The sequence below is a fragment of the Hemicordylus capensis genome, chromosome 1, assembly GCF_027244095.1.
Source record: "Hemicordylus capensis ecotype Gifberg chromosome 1, rHemCap1.1.pri, whole genome shotgun sequence".
Lineage (NCBI taxonomy): Eukaryota > Metazoa > Chordata > Lepidosauria > Squamata > Cordylidae > Hemicordylus > Hemicordylus capensis.
The window spans coordinates 449,868,432-449,885,736 of NC_069657.1; the positions used below are offsets into that span (position 1 = coordinate 449,868,432).

The 17,305-nt window shown below is 46.3% G+C and overlaps 1 protein-coding gene across 1 annotated transcript; it reads left to right on the plus strand.

Annotated features, from left to right (window-relative positions):
* The first annotated feature begins 8,050 nt into the window (after positions 1–8,050).
* Positions 8,051–16,037, plus strand: LOC128324102 (zinc finger BED domain-containing protein 4-like). Its single transcript, XM_053248256.1, has 2 exons — positions 8,051–8,177; positions 13,358–16,037. Exon 2 carries the CDS (start codon positions 13,367–13,369, stop codon positions 15,737–15,739), a length of 2,373 nt encoding a protein of 790 aa, XP_053104231.1. The 5' UTR covers positions 8,051–8,177; positions 13,358–13,366; the 3' UTR covers positions 15,740–16,037.
* The last annotated feature ends 1,268 nt before the right edge of the window (positions 16,038–17,305 follow it).

Sequence of the window (17,305 nt, forward strand, 5' to 3'; positions counted from 1 at the left end):
CCCAGAAACAGCAGGGAAAAGATCCTGATCTAATCTAACTACTGCAGGGGTAAGCAAGACAATAAGCTGTTGGTTTTTCTCTTGGGATGGCAATGATTAGCAAGAAGCTCATTGTTGTAAATAAGTTAAATTGCAAATTGTGTATTGTAAGGCATTCGAAACAGCAGTGTGCTGGAGGGGTGGGATATAAATATTTTAAATTAAGAACATAAGAGCAGCCCTGCTGGATCAGGCCCAAGGAAGCCCATCTAGTCCAGCATCCTGTTTCACACAGTGGCCCACCAGATGCCACTGGAAGCCACAGGCAGGGGCTGAGGGCATGTCCTCTCTCCTGCTGTTACTCCCCAGCAACTGGTATTCAGGGTCAGCCTGCCTGTGAGGATGAAGTTATCCAAACCCCTCTTAGAGCCTTCCAGGTTGTGTTTTATTCATTACATCTCCTGAGATGACCTTCAGGAGAGGTTCACTGCAGTTGCCACCAGCTTGTCTGGTGGCTACTCGGGGACGGGCCTTCTCCATTGCTGCCCCGAGGCTTTGGAACACGCTTATTGCTGAAATAAGAGCCTCCCCATCTCTGACAACTTCTTAAAAGTCAGTCAGGATGCATTTGTTCACTCAGGTTTTTCATTAGATACTGTTTTAATGGTTTGATTTTTAATAATTTTAATGTTCTAAATTTTTTTAACTTGTTTTGTTTTTTGTTGTACACCACCCAGAGACTTGCATTTGGGGCAGTATACAAATGTGTTAAATAAAATAAAATTTGCATTGCTATCCAGAGGTGGTATAAATGTCCTGCCATGAAAAACAGGGAAAAGGTGTCATGACAGATAGCTCAGACGTCATAGCTTATGATTTAAAGTTGGTATTTAAAAACCCATTAGAGCCAATACGAAGGTTTCAGTATTTGGGCTGAATAGAAGCTGTTCTCTTCAGGGGTATCCTGTAGCATCTGCCCAAATATGTGCCTTCATGCTTTGGCATAAGCTTACTGAAGATCATCAGTAGATGAATGTGTGGTTGTGGAAAGGGCATTGGCAGACTTTGAGTTCTTGTGTTGCCCCGCTCTGAGATTCAGGGGATGGACGGGTTCAAAGTGTTGGAAGTTAAAGGACTTTGTGCTGTCTCTTTGTCTCAGACAGTGGAGGACAGACTAGTAAGTCAGAGGGCTAGAGAGTCAAGACAGTGGTCATCACTTCTCCACTGCTCTGATACTATCCCTTTGAAATGTAGATTGCTACTCTTAGGGATTCAACTTCCTTCCTCCTTTTCTCTCTTCCCACCTGGCCGCCTACCTTGCAACATGGCAAGCTCCTCTCCCTGCACCATATGTGCAGAGAGGATTCAGAATCCATCTGCATCCAGCTAGCTAGCTAGATTAGAGATCCTAACTCCTCACTTTTCTATCTAGAATGGAGTTCCTTAATAAATGCCTTAGATATTGATTTGAAACTATGAATTGGCTCCAAGTTACTTTACTCTCAGCATACATGCATGCCTAAGCAAATACCGCTGTGTTGTGCCTCTGTGCACTCTGCTATCATGAGAAAGGGATTCTCTCACCACAGAGAATTTCCAGCACAAAGAACCCAAGCTGCCCAGGTCCTGAGGGCTGCTTGGCTTGCCACTTATTTTATTTATATACCACCTGACTCCAAAGACTCTAGGCGGCTTATCCTTGCTCCTCAGCTGAGCTCCGACAGGCGCTCTGTATTCATTGCAAACTGAGCATGTTTTGTTCCTTGCTCAGAACAAACCATTCACCCAACAAGAAGAGTGCCGGGAAATGAGCCCCAGAGCTCTGGCCACCAGGGGTGGATTAAGCCTTTTGCTGCTCCTGCTGCTGCAGCTGTGTGGACTCTGCAGCCCTGATCCTGCTGTGCAGTGGTAGTTTTTAGAAGAAAAGGGGGAGGACTTTGCCCTTGCCCCCAGAGAGGGGTGGCAAAATTTGAGGAGCAGCAAAATTTACCACTCCTCAACTTTTGCGGCCATAGGCAAGTGCCTGCTTTACCTCTCCTTAAACCCACCACTGCTGGCCACAGGTTGAGCTTGAGGGAGAGAAAGGAACACACAGCAAGCTGGCAATGAAGCAACAGCTGGGAATAAACTCTGGAAGGCTCATGTGGCTCTTCTGAGACTCTGGCCATGCCCCCTTGGGTATGACACTCTCTATATGAGAGCCAGCATGGTGTAGTGGTTAGAGTGCTGGACTAGGACCGGGGAGACCCGAGTTCAAATCCCCATTCAGCCATGAAACTAGCTGGGTGACTCTGGGCCAATCACTTCTCTCTCAGCCTAACCTACTTCACAGGGTTGTTGTGAAAGAGAAACTCAAGTATGTAGTACTCCGCTCTGGGCTCCTTGGAGGAAGAGCGGGATATAAATGCAAATAATAATAATAATAAATAATATAAATAATATAATATCTCTCTCAAAGGGCAGAAAAGAAAAAGCATCCAGCTGGCAATGAAGTGCCATCTGGGAAACCAGCTATGGAGGACTTGCACGGCTCTTCTGGGGTTCTGGTCATGCCCCCTGTGTGTGGTGACATGCACAAGGGGGCATGGCCAAAACCCCAAAAGAGCCGTGTGAGCCCACCAGAGTTTATTCTCAGCTGACACTTGATTGCCAGCTGGGTGTGCATTCCTCTCTTTTTCTGAAGCTCAAAGTCACGTGCAGGCGGTGTGGCGTGTCTGTGTGTGTGTGTGAGTGTGTATACAAACCCCAGCAGGGCCAAGTCCTCCACAACCTCCCTCTGCTCTCTTGCGGTGTGTAGATATCAGACCTGGTTTTATAACTGAAACACGATCCCTCCTCTATGGCACACGAATGTGGGGAAAATATTTTTATTTGATTTTTCTCTGCCTTTCTTTTCTTAAAGAAGCAACTGTGCTGAGCAAGCTGGGGGAGCCTCCTTTTGCCCCGAAAATGGCTGAGGGTTTCTGTCAGGGATGGTGAAAGGTGAAGCCCACCAGGAACAGAGAAATATGAAAATAAAGGCAGCCATTCTACTTGAATGGTTTGAGTCGTCTCCCTGAGGCAGATTGGGCCTGTTCCCCATCACATAGGCCTTAACTCCTAAGCTGTAACCAGGGGTGTAACTATAATAGAGCAAGGGACAGACACTTGTCCAGGGGCCCACTGCCTTGGGGGCCCCCAGAGGCAAGTCACATGGCTGACTCCCCCATAGGAGTGTGCAATTCGGATTTTCTGTGTTTTGGTTTGGACCCGAACCGAAACACCCCTGTTCTGTTCTGTGCCCGAATTTCGGCCACCCAAATCACCCCTGATTCGGTTCAGATTCGGATTAACCTGAATCCGAATCTGAATCGATTTGGGTAAAAAAAATGGGTCCTGGGGCCAAAATGGGGTGGGTTGGTAGTGCCCAATGGGTGGAGGCTACCACCCAAATTTCAGGGGGTTTGGGCAAAGGGCTGATTTTTGGTGAATTTTTGAAGTTTTTGTGTCTTTGGGGCAGATCAGGGGCAGAAAGTGGGATCTTGGCCAAAAGCATGGGGTGGGGTGGTAGTGCCTAATGGGTGGAGGCTACCACCCCAATTGCAGAGTGATTGGGCAGAGAGCTGATTTTTGGGAATTTCTGAAGTTTATGCATTTTAAGGTTTTCCCCCATTAGGTAGAATGGGGGATGTATCACTTCATGTCGGGGGAAAAGGGGTGGCCTAGAGCGGTGTGGGGTTGGTGGTAGTGCAGGGTAGGGGCAAGGAAGCTACCTGAATTTTTTCAAAGGATTTGGGCAGAGGGCTGATTTTTGGTTAATTGTTGAAGTTCACATGTCTAAGGTTTAGATTCTATGATAGCAGATGAGAGTGGATTCATGGTGTGTCATTGAAAAATCTCATTTGCTATCACAGAATCCACACTCAGAACACCTCAGAAGCAACAAAACTCCAACAAACAAAATCACCAAAAACCAGCCCTCTGCCTAAATCCGTTGAAAAAATTCAGGTAGCTTCCTTGCCCCTACCCCGCACCACCACTAAGCCCACCCCACTCTAGGCCACCCCTTTCCCCCCAACATGAAGCGATTATACCTAAAGGGGGGAAACCTTAAAAACGCTTACACTTCAGAAATTCACCAAAAATCAGTCCTCTGCCCAATCCCCCTTGAATTCGGGTGGTAGCCTCCATCCATTGGGCACTATCATCCCACCCCGCTCTTTTGGCCCCAGGTCCTTTTCAATTAAAGTAACAGGAAAGCAATTTCTGCATTGAAATCAATGGAGGCAAAAAGGCGGGAAATTCAAAGAGACGTCAAACTGAAAACGGAGGAGGAAGACGACGACAAGGCTGGCACTTTTCTGGGGCACAAAAAGGAGACCCGAAACACCCAAAAAATTCAGACCCGAAACAGGGGTGATTCGTTTCGGGTCCGATATTTTTCAGGAATCGTCGGGGGTGATTCGGTTCGGCTCCAAATCACCCGAAATTAGTCGTTTCGGGCACAGATCGTTCTGTGCCCAAAACATTTTGCACATCCCTACTCCCCCAGCCGCGCCCCTGCCCGGGCTTCCTTCCATTGTATTCATCCTCCGAAATTGATGTGAGTGTTAAGACCTGAGGCTACCAGAACAGCATGTCTTTCTCTAGTACCATTAAATGACTTGCATCGTCCACAGTCCACAGTTTACAAAACCTTTTAAAAAATAATTTAGGATGATCTATTGTGGCACATAGGGGGGATATATATATATCCCCCTGGACTCCCATCAACTGAGCTGGACCATTTTAGTCTGTTTTCAGATTGTTCTGGGCCTCCTTGTACTGGCAGTGGCCATTTTAGAGGCTGCTGCACATGCACACTGGCCATCTGAGTGATCCTGAAGGTGGGGGAAGTTCACAGGGGTGAATCCCTTACTGTAAAGCAGAGATTCTCCATGCTGGGTCTCCCGATGTTATTGGACTTGAACTCCCATAATCCCGAACCAAAGACCACTGGGGCTGAGGATTATGGGAGCTGAAGTCCAATACCATCTGGGGACCCAACGTTGAGAATCCCTGCTGTAAAGGATTCAAAGTAAGCCGCCACTCTCCACTTTATTTTGATGTGGGATAAACCTCTCTTTCCACATATGATTTCATTGGGGGCAGGGTGTAAAATGGCAAAACCCTCCTTCGAAGGCTTGAGCATTCCTAGGCGTCCAAAGGCATATGCCCAAAGCAGACCCACAAATGTAGACCACCACACTTGGGTGACTCTGGGCCACTCACTTATCTTTCAGCTTAGCCTACCTCACAGGGTTGTTGCCAGAATAAACCTAACCATGTACAACACGCTGGGCCCCCTGGGGGGGAAAGTGGGAAATAAGTGTAAAAATAAATAAATAAAATAATCAAGGGTTTATGATTAGATTAAAAGAAAACGGTGTGCAACAAGAACTGTCTTTTCACAAAACAGATTGTGAGAGAGAGATTTTCATTAACCGGGCAACGGGGGGGGGGGGAGAATAGCCCTCACAGCTGCCAAGTCCCACATCTGTCCTTCTGGGCTTCATGAAGGATGGCTCTCTGAATGAGGACAGGCAGGCACAGGAGGCAGCAGCGCATGCACAAGAGGGACCCCCACACACTTTTGGGCTCTCTGCAGCAGCATCCGCCTGACAGAAGGGGCACTGCTTGCAGAGAACCTGTGCCAGCAGCAGCACGGAAGAGTTTCCTGGTGCTGGCTGGCACTGGTAGGCACTACAGGGGAACCCTTCAGGAGAGTGGAGTGGCCTAGTAGTAGGATCCCTGCCTGCCTGCCTTGTGGGTGGGAGCACTTCTCATTGGCTGGTGCGGAAGCAGGAAGATTGGCAGATGCAGCATAAACTGCATTCATAGACTACCCACTCGCCCAACAGCTGATGGTTGGGTATGGGGAGGAGGGCTCCATGCGCAGCCCTCTAATTGGCCAGCACTGGGTGCTTTCCAGATTGCACGCAATGTCATGGCGGACACCTTAAGTGTCCTTCCATACTGCCTGTGTCTTGAGATTGCTGCCCCTGCGCTGTAAGCAAGGTGCTGTTCACATTTCTGATGCCGCCTTTCGTGTTTTATTGCTGCAATACAGCCCTATAACGTCACTTCTGAGTTGCAAGAAGAAAAAGGTGTATTTGCCCATTGTAGGAGGCAATGGATTTCAACTGCAGTTTTAAACTGGCACCATAAAAGGTTGCAGTTTACACCACTTCTTGCAGTGTAAAGCTCGCTGTCTGGAGATTCAGAGGAGATTCAAATTGGTGGCGGTTGGTAGGAAGGTAAGTGGTGGCATGAACTAGATTCTGTGCACCCCCTGCAACATGGAAATAGTTGGAGAGCATTAAAAATAGTCCAGAATCTTGGCCTAAAGTTGCCAGATGGTACCCCATCTTCAATTTGACAGCCAACATTTCAAATAAGGCCACATCATAGGTTTATATAATCATATGTTCACATTTTGATTTTCACTCTCCTTCCTGATGACCCCTTGTCTGGAATTTATCTTTTTTTCACAGCTGCTGTGCAACACTTTACACTTATTTTACACTGAACCACATTTTCATTTCTTTGGCCACTCACCCAGTTGGGGAAAATCTTTTTGGAGCTCCTGATAATCCATATTGGATTTTGCCACTCTGTCTGGTTTGGTGTCATCCACAAATTCTAATGCCAAACTCAAGGATTTATAAACATTTAAAGCTTCTTTGAACTTATTAATTAGTTAAGCACACATAAAAGATACAGATCCATTATAGAGGCCTCCAACCCGGTTCGAACGTAGCCTGGTCCGGTGCCGGGGGTGGTGGTGGTGGTTCTTTAAGGGTGGTGGGGGGGTTGCACTTATTCCTCCTGCTGCTTTCCCCCCACTGGCGCTCCATTTTTTTTAGAAATGTTATCATTTGCCCTCAACTCCTGCCTGTAGGCTTCCAGTGGCATCTGGTGGGCCACTGTGTGAAACAGGATACTGGACTAGATGGGCTTCCTTGGGCATGATCCAGCAGGGCTGTTCTTATGGTGTAGTGGTTAGAGTGCTGGACTAGGACTGGGAAGACCCAAGTTCAAATCCCCATTCAGCCATGATACTTGCTGGGTGACTCTGGGCCAATCACTTCTCTCTCAGCCTAACCTACTTCACAGGGTTGTTGTGAGGATAAACTTAACTATCTACATTGCTTTGGGCTCCTTGGAGGAAGAGTGGAATATAAATGTTTTTGTTTTAAAGTGGTATTCTGGGTAGAATACAGGAGGGGTTTACCATTGCCTCCTCCCATGCAGTATGAGATGATGCCTTTCAGCACCTTCCTATAGTGCTGCTGCCTGATATAGGAGTTTCCCATACTCTGGGAAACACAACAGCAGGAATTCGAACTGGCAACCTCCTGCTCTTTAGGCAGGTTGCTCTCTCACTGCGCCAGAACCCCTGCACTAATCCCACTTGATGTTCTTTAATGAAATTCTTCTCAGTGCTTCAGTCTAGAAAATCTTCCACACACCGAGCAGTGAAACTGAATTACATCGCAGCCAATGATGACATCTCAGAATACATGGATTCTGCAGAATTTTTTTTTTAATGTTACCAGGCAACAAAGGTCATGTGCTTCCCTGCTGCCTTCAGATTCCACGCCGGCAAGAGCTCTATTCGCACATTATCTCCAATGTACATACAATATGTGTGCTCTGTATGAACATACAACTCTGTATGCAAGTGGAGTTGGTCACATGTTATGTTCACACACATAAAGGACATTTTTTATTACTAAGGAAATCTACTTATTCCTCTTCCCTCCCTCTGCTGTTACCATTTTGGGAACTTTTGTGGAAAAGCGATATACAAATATGTCATATTTATCATATTCTGTTATTATTGTGCCAAGAAACCTCTTTTCTCTTACTGCACTGCATCTTGGAGTTATTCCTGCAGCCTGTTTTCTGGCTGTCTCACTTAGTTCCACTCAAGGGAAATCTGAGACAACTCCCAAAATCCCAGGTGTGACCTACCTGTCTCAATCAGTTCAATGAGACCAGGTGGATCTGCCATTTTCTGTGCTCTCAGGGGATTGGCTGGCCCCCTCCAACGCTGCCAATCTTGGACTTGCTATAAAAAAGGTCCCTCCTCCTACCAAGCCCAGAGAGCCTTCTGTCATAAGTGGCTACAAGGTTATTTTTTCCTGAAGTGGTTTGACTTTGGTCTGGCTAAATAAGTAAGTAGGGCTTTATTTTTTGGTCTGGGAGTGGTGGTGGTGGTAAGCAATTCTTTTAACCCAAAGAAGCAGCAATCTGGTCTGTCAACCTTCTTGTTGTAGGTGGTTTCCTAGGTTTAGAGCTGCATCCAGGTGGAAACTCCAGGGTTTTATCTGCTCCCAGGGATGTGATGTGATGGTGAGCAGCTGTAGCTAACTAGTTTTTCTCCTCTTTTCCTCTTCTACACAGCTCTTAAAAGCATACAAGAGCCCAATCATGTTCTGAATCTATAGCTCTTGCCAGAAAGGAAAAGATCTGGCTGGTTGCAACCAGTGTTCCATGTACATTTATCCATGTAGAAAGGTCAGGAAGAGAGAGGGAATCAGAGCAGAGATGAGGAATTTACTGAAAGAGCCTTTTGTGTGCCCTTGGAGTCTGAGAAGTGGAAATGCAGCATTAAATGAGTGATTCTCACTATACTGCTGTGGATTTTGAAGCAGAGTTGGACTTGCTGTACTTGAGCACAGAGGATACTGATTACTTTGGAGAAACTGCCTGCTTAATCTTCTCCTCTTTGATATATCTCACTAGCTCTGTGGAGGAGCTGATCACATGCTACTTTCCCCCACTTGAGGCTGTTTGCATGCCCCTAAGCAAGGTTGAAGGCATGCCTAGCCAGGCAGGGAAGCAGGGCTGAGACTGCTCCTGAGGAGCACTCCTGTGTTTGCAAAGATCAAGGGAGGGGGATCATGTGGGAGCTGGGTGGAATGATTTTGGGCCCACCTGTGGAAAAATGCTGGGCATGGAAATGGGGGTTGGCCATGCCTGCCCCACCCATCTCTCACAAGAGTACTCTCTCCTCCTCCTACCATGAACTCTGCAAACACACAGCCACTCACTGGGAGCATGCTTAATTCCCCTACCCTGGCTGAGCAATGCTCTGACCTTCTTGAAGGCTGTGAGAACAGCTCTATAATCTTTCTTGGTGTTTGTCCTTCCCTCTTAGTGGTCTTGTTTGCAGCATCACTTGAATCTAGGTTGAATGTGAGTTACTGACATGAAGGTGATGGTACAGACCAGAGCAAGGTGGGGATCTGTTGAATCTTGGGGCATAACAACCTTGGTATGGGTTCACACAATCTTTTTAATGATGATGCGCCACATTGAACCTTGATTCAAATGACAGTGGGAACCAAGCCAGTATCCCTTTACAAAATATATTGCTATATATTTTTTCTCTTTTCCACCAAATCTTATCAAAAGGCATGCAAGGGTTCTCTTCCTCCTTTCAACACCCCTTGTCTTTTATGGGGTAGTCGGGGAACAGAACCTCAGTTGCTCAGGAGGCAGGTCAACAACTGAAGCTTTAAAAGGTCAGATGGAATCATATTGGATGTTTTGGTCACATGTCAGACTTACAAGTTCCAGTACTTTGTTCCAGCCAGTCCCATCAATACTTCCCAAGCCCAGCAGGCAAGTGGCCTCTTTTTTTTTTTTTTTTGGTGAGCTGCCACAGTGATACAGAGCAAGGTTTCTCCCATCTCTGGCTCAGGGTTGCCTGGAGCAGATACTGAGCTCATAAGAATAGCCCTGTTGGATCAGGCCCAAGGCCCATCTAGTCCAGCATCCTGTTTCATATAGTGGCCCACCTGATGCATCTGAGAAGACTATAGGCAAGAGGCAGTGCATGCTTTCTCTCCTGCTGTTACTCCCCTACAACTGCTATTCAGAGGCATCCTGCCTTTGAGGCTGGAGGTGGCCTGTAACCCTACGACTAGTAGCCACCTCTCCTGCATGAAGTTATCCAACCCCCTCTTAAAGCCATCCAGGTTGTTGGCTGTCCCCACGTCTTGTGACAGAGAATTCTACAAGTAGATTATGCATTGTGTGAAAAAGTACCTCTGTTTGCTGGTCCTAAATTTCCAGGCAATCAATTTCATGGGATGAACCCTGGTTCTAGTGTTATGTGGAGGGAGAACAATTTCTCTCTCTCCACTGTCTCCACACCATGCATGATTTTATAGACCTCCATCATGTCTCCCCGCAGTCATATTTTTTCTAAATGAAATAGCCCCAGGTGTTGTAGCCTTGTCTCATAAGAAAGGTGCTCTAGGCCCCTGATCATCTTGCTTGCCCTCTTCTGCACCTTTTCTAGTTCTACAATGTCCTTTTTTAGATGTGGTGACCAGAATTGTACACAGGACTCCAGATGTGGCTGCACAATAGTTTTGCATTATAATATTAGCAGTTCTATCTCCATTCCAAAAATGGCTCAGGGCAGTTTACACAGAGAAATAATAAATAAATAAGATGGATCCCTTTCCCCAAAGGGCTCACATTCTAAAAAGAAACACAAAATAGACAGCAGCAACAGTCACTGGAGGTACTGTGCTGGAGGGGGATAGGGCCAGTTACTCTCCCCCTGCTAAATGAGGCCTGAAAGACAGACATGCAGTTGTGCTGTGACAGCTCAGCTAAGATGGCGGCTGCCTTTTTATGGGGCTGTGGCCAAATTTGGACTGATTATGAGCAGATGTTGGCCAAAACAAAAAAGCTGACTTTTAACCTCTTCCCTATGAGTACGAAACAAATAGATAGATATTAAGAAGTGCTCCCGACTTGAAAGGGAGGGGGGAAAAACTGTTCATGAACACCCCAAATTGCAGATCTCTAGCTGATAAGCGGCCCTTATTTATGTACTGCAGTTCTGAAGAATGAACGAATGTTCAGCTTTCCCCCATAACTAAAATCTTAGTTAAATAATCAAAACGAGCACGTGAGAAAGAGATGTGTGGGAGGCTTGATAAAAAATAAAGCATTACAGGCTCTTGAGAGAAATGAGGGAGACAGTGCTTATTCGCTGTCTAGGAGGAGCTCTCATGTTGACTCAATGTGTGGCAGCTGTGAAAAAGGCCAATTCCATGCTAGGGATCATTAGGAAGGGGGTTGAAAATAAAACGGCTAACATTATAATGCCCTTATACAAAACTATCATGAGGCCACACCGGGAGTATTACATACAATTCTGTTCACCACATCTAAAAAAGGAAATTTATTTATTTGATTTCTATTCCCAAAATGGCTCTGGGTGGTTTACATAGAGGAATAATAAATAAATAAGATGGATCCCTGTCCCCAAAGGGCTCACAATCTAAAAAGAAACAGCAGATAGACACCAGCAATAGTCACTGGAGGTCCTGTGCTGGGGGTGGATAGCGCCAGTTACACTCCCCCGCTAAATATAGAGAATCAGCACATTAAAAGGTGTCTCTTTGCCAAGTTAGCAGGGGTTAGCATTGTAGTCTACTAAAGAAAACCACAGGGCTCTGTGGGTGCCAGGAGTCTAAATCCTCCTGTTAATGAATTTTTGAAGATTTTTTCAGTTTTTACACTTCTCCCATAAGGAATAATGGTGATTTGAGGATGCCCCATCCCCCCCTTTTTGGGTGCCTGGGCACCCCAAAAGGGGCAAATTGGGTCTGGGGGCACAGCAGGTTGTGCCAGAACTCCTGCCAAGCAGCCCCAAGTCTGTGGGGCTTACAGGGTTTTTTTTACCAGGGATTTTTTTTAGTTCTGGCCTCTCAACAGTTTAACTCAGAGTGGATTCTCTGGTTTGTATATAATATTATGCAAAGCTCCTCAGAGGGGCTGCTAGAGGGGAGTTTTGACACAACTTGCTGTGCCACTAGACCCACTTTGAGATGCCTAGGCACCCCCCAAAATCGAGAAATGAGCTGGATGGGCCACCTCAAGCCCCTGTTGTGCCCTATGGGAGAAACTAAAAAAAATGCATTTTAAAAACAATCACATAAAATCCCCATTGTTTGGGGATTCAGTGAGTGGTGGTCAACCATGGGTGCCTACCACCCACCCCAGGTTTGTGCCCCTAGCAGGCCACACTACCAATACACAGTGACACAACTGAACAGACACCCAGCTAAGAACTTAAAAAAAAAACACACACACACCACAGAAACTGACCTGCTGCTTCTGTGCCCACACAACTGCAAAGCCAAGGGAACCAAACAGCACACATACCAACAAGAGACCTATCAAGACAGTGGCACAAGGTCGTAAAAGCAACCTGGCATCACAGGAACTGCAAAAAAAAGAGGGGCAAGGCAAACAAACAAACACCACAGTGATGGAGGAGAATACACAAATCTTTTTTCTTCTCTTCGGGCATGCATTTTGCAAAAATACAGCCAGGTCTGCCAATTAGACTCTCACCACCACCACCATGCCAGAAGGAAACCAAGGAAGACTGCAACCACAGTGATTTTTCTTGGCCAGAGGCTTGCCTTTAAAGCGGATTTGAAACTCCCTCCTTTGGGAGCCCCCACCTAGGCCCTCCCCCTGGCCAATAGGGTGCCAGTTCTCAAGCACTGGCACTACTCTAGAGTGTACCAGAGAGCCAGACCCGTCTGGCCAATCGGGAAAGCATGAGCTCAGCAAAGGACAATCAAGCAAAACAAGTAACACAAAATGGAGGATAGGACCTAAAATGGCCTCTAGAACCTCCAAACTGGCTCAAACAGGTTTGAATTCAAACTGGCTCTAAAAGGTTCTAAATAGGGTATAATGGGGATTTGAACTGGCCCATTATTCCCTATGTGGAGTACCTAGGGGTACAAAACTGAGGTGGGTGGTAGGCAGCCAGGGGTGCCTACCACCCACTGAATGCCAAAGCAATCGGACACTCCTGTGATTATTAATTATATTCTCAAGATTTTTTCTGCATTTCTCCCATAGAGAATAATGGGGATTTGAGGATGCCCCATTCCCCACCTTTGAGGGGTGCCAGGGCACCCCAAAGTGGGTCTGGGGATATGGCAGGTCTGGCCTCGATTCCCCCCAGGGAGCCCCAAGTTTGTAGAATTTATTGTTTTAAAAAAATTAAAGTTTTTCTCCCCATTTCATTGCAATACATAGGAGTAGCTCCCCATTCATGAGTAGAACTGAGTGTGACCTTACCTTCTGTGAACTTGTGTTCTTGTGTTATGAGCTGCTAAGGTCAAGAGGCAATTGCTAAAACAGGTTGGCCACTGTCAGCCTGACAATATTGCATAAGGCAGGCCAGACATGGCTGACACACGAAATCATACCCTTGGTTATGCTATTACACCTGGTCTGGGTGTGAGGTATGTGTGGAAAAAGTATTGTTACTACTTCCATTAACCTGGTCTCTCTTTCTTTGCAGTTCTCCACCATGAGACATTCCAGTAACAGCCCCAAAGAGGCACCTTTTCCAGAAAATGAAGATCTTGAACTTCCAATGCCTTTGGAGCAATCCCCACAAGCTCTTGGGACATCTAGGAGAGAAGAAAGCCACACCAGTCCCCCAACTTCACTGGTACCGCTGCAGGACCTACTCGGAGAACTTTGCTCCCTTATGTTAGAGACGGAGAGCCCCGATGAGCAACATTGTAGTTCTCAGGAGAGAGATGTACTATGCCACACCAACCCACAGGATGAAGTATCTGTGTCACCCACTCAGCCCAAGGCTGCAGCACCCTCTGTCTCCTATCATGGCGGTGATGCAGGCCCAATGCTGTACCCTACATCTGCTGGTCCAAGTAATGCTACCTTCCTTGGACTCCAGAGTGCCCAAGCTTTACTCAGAAGTACACTTGAGTCTCTAGCTGAATCATCTCAGATCTTGCAGCCAAATGAAAGGAGAAACAGATCAAACCTTTTGCTCCAAAACTTTATCATGGGGGTAAGAAGAAAAAATGTGGCTGTGTGCAAGTCATGCCACAAGCAAGTGAAGATTGGCAGGGAAGATGGCTTAGCGAAGTTGGGCGCAGCCCCACTGCTTGTACATCTGTTGTTTTACCACCCAGTCATTGTGTCGAAAATACCCACGTTCCAAAAACGAATTGCATGGGCAGCTGCACAGTTGCAAACTGCTGATGAGGCATCAGTAGGGGAAAGAGCCCATTGGGGTCCCACACACCCAATGGTGGCACTGTTAAACACTGAATGTACCTTGATGCTAGTAGATGGAATGTTTGCATGCAAGGTAGTGGATAAACTTTGTTTCCGGACCTACGTATCTTTGTTGGTCCCGAAGTGGAAGATGCCTCAAGAGAGGTTCTTCTCCAAGCAAGCTATGCCAGCCTTGGATAAACACATCGGTGATGCAATTAATCGAGAGCTGAGCAAGTCACCCTGCCCAGTGGTCCATTTCACCATTGATGGCTGGGCCTCTGGGCCAACCACAGGCTACATATTTTTAATAGCACACTGGGTCGCAGATAATGATGGGGTTCTGTGCAGGCACCAGGCAGCATTGGCTATACGTGACATGAAACAGAGCAACTTCACAGAAGTAATATCCAGCAACCTAATAACAGTGAGGGCCAACTGGCTCCATCGACTACGGCTGGAAATAGGTTATGTGGTTGCAGACAATAGCACAATAACTAAGGAGGTGAAAGACTCTTGCCTGGGACATGTTCCTCCCCTTGACCACTGCTTGAATGTACTGTTGCGAGTAGTGATGGCCAAGGTGGCAGTGGAAGATACTGCCATCGCAAAGCTTTTGCATACCCTGCGGGATATCTGCAGGCACTTCCAACAATCCCAGACAGCCACCTGCCTCCTTTGTGAACTGCATTCCAAGCATGATCTCCCCCATGAAAAGCTGTTGCAAGAGTTACCAACAACATGGCAAGCCATCCTTCGTATGCTGCAATGTCTTCTTGCCCAAGAACGTGTTTTCCGTCCTTTTCTAAAGGAACACACTGACCTCAGGCTCACAGCTGCAGATTGGAAGCTGATGCACCATCTAACCCATCTCTTGAAGCCATTTGATGATACTATCACTATGGTTAGGAAGAAAACTGCTAATCTAGGCCAAATCCTTCATCAGCTCTACTTGCTTGGAAGTGGGATAAAAGGATGTCTCCAGCAGCTGCAGCGACTGAAAGATGCTGCTGCTGATGCTGCTGTCCCCTTTGCCTCTGAGCTGATGCAGTCTCTGGAAAACAGCAAGCACCTGCGACTCATAAGGGAGAATACTCTGTACCAGAATGCAACCTTCCTCCATCCGCAGTTCAGGGAGTGTGTGTTTATATATCCAAAGGAAGATGTGGAGCGGGGAAGGGAGTGTGTGAGGGAGAGGATGATACTGCTGACTAAAGAGGAATACTTGAGAAAGTTGTCTAGTGGTCATGCAACATCCTCTTCGCCTCGTAGAACAGACCCATCTAAAGCAACTGAGGTGGCAAGAAAAGAACTGGAATCCTACCTGCAGGACGAGATAGACCCTACCCAGTTGAACTTGGATCCCTTGGTCTACTGGAACGCCAAGCGGCACACCTGGCCCTCCCTCTCTGTAGTGGCACTCCAGTATTTCTCCTGTCCTCCCACCACTGTGTACTCGGAGATGGTTTTTAATATTTCAAGTTGTATCCAATCAGACAAGTTGGAGCGGGACAATTCTGCACTCATCAGCGTGAACAGAGACTGGAGATCTGCGGAATTCAGGGTCCCCCCTGCGACTGCTGAGACGATGGGCGCCCATCCATCTACAGAGGGGAAGGAAATGGAGTCCCTTTTAGCAAGAGTGGCTGACTGAGAATCCTTCCAGAGAACTGAGTTTTGAGTGCTTGGAGGTGCATGGAGTGATAGGACCTTGTGGTTATTTGGAGTCCGCAACAAGTAGCTGTAACTATGACTCTCCTGGTTATCCTTTTTAAAGCCATGACATATCTTTTTAAATCTTATCCTTATGAAACAGGTTATTGTGTTTACATCTACACCATGCTAACTTATGTAGACATTTTTAAGGTTATTGACCAATGAATAGTCTTCTTGGCTTAATCAGCTGCTAAATTGATTATTCAGTTTAAATAAAGATTTCTGAAAGCTCGGTAGCTGTGCCTCTCTAAAGAACTGCTGTTGTCCCACCCTGTTATTCTCATGACAACCGTGTGAGGGAGGTTAGGCTGAAAGACTGATGGGCCCCAGGCCACTCAGTGAGCTTCAAGGCCCTGGAAGGATTTGACATAATTGCAACTAGGGGTGTGCACGGAACTGGTTCCAGACACGGGATGGTGGCTTTAAGGCATGGGGAGGGTGTTCTTGCCTTCCCTGCCACCTTTCCCCCTCCAGCATTGCCTTAAAAAATACTAGTTTTATGCACAGCCAGAAGTGGCCGCCGCACATGCGCCATGCATGCCCACATGCACCCACTACTTCGTTTTATGCGGCAAGGGGAAAATACAACCGTCCGGCGGCAAGGGGGAATACAACTGCCCCACACCAGTATTTGTTTAAGGTAGCTCTATGGAGGGGGAAATGCAGCAGGCAAGGTAAGATTACACACCCCCATGCCTTAAAGCCACCCTGCTCCCAAGGTTGAACCTGTTTGAACGTAGAGGTTCCAAACCTGTTCAGGGGTCCTTCAATGGAACACCAAACAGGTTGGTGCACATCTCTAATCACACACAAAACAGGGTGTATCCCTGTTCCAAAAGATAAACCAAACCACCCAAAAGATCAGGGAAAGAACATATATATATATGCAGTGAATATTTTTATTCATCATATTTTTAAGAATGGGTATTTTAATAGGAATTGAAAGTTCTACATAGAACAGCTTAACACAATTAAGGTCATTATTAAAAAAATAAAATACAGTATTAAATATCCTCATACAAATACCAATAAAATACTATAAAAGTGACCCGAATTATATGTAGTAAAATGGTGCCAGCTAAAATCCTCTTAAAAGCTAGTCAGTTCAATGCTGTGGCCAAGTCTCCTTAAAGTCTTGTCCAGTAGGTTAAACATGTTTCAACCTTGATGTCTTCTCCAGTGACTTTATCATGTGCTATCATGAGGGCATAACTCCTCTAGACTTCAAGTTCCCCTGCTCACTTACAGGCACATTATTCTTATGTATAAGACCCTTGTTGTAAAAACTGAAAAATAAAAAAATTTAGCCATCTCCTGCAAAGTTATCAGAGCCATAAAATAGAGCCCATTTGTCATCTCTTAAATAGGTTATATAATGACCTTAACTGTGTGTGAAGCTATTCTGTGTATTAATAAAATACCCATTCTTATCCATATTCATAACTGATACATACTTTACAGCCTAGCACGTCTTTAGTGTCATGAGGAAGGATTTGATCCAGGC

What these genes read in the sequence shown, in the direction of transcription:
- LOC128324102 (XM_053248256.1), top strand. Translation starts at nt 13,367, where the DNA reads ATGAGACATTCCAGTAACAGCCCCAAAGAGGCACCTTTTCCAGAAAAT.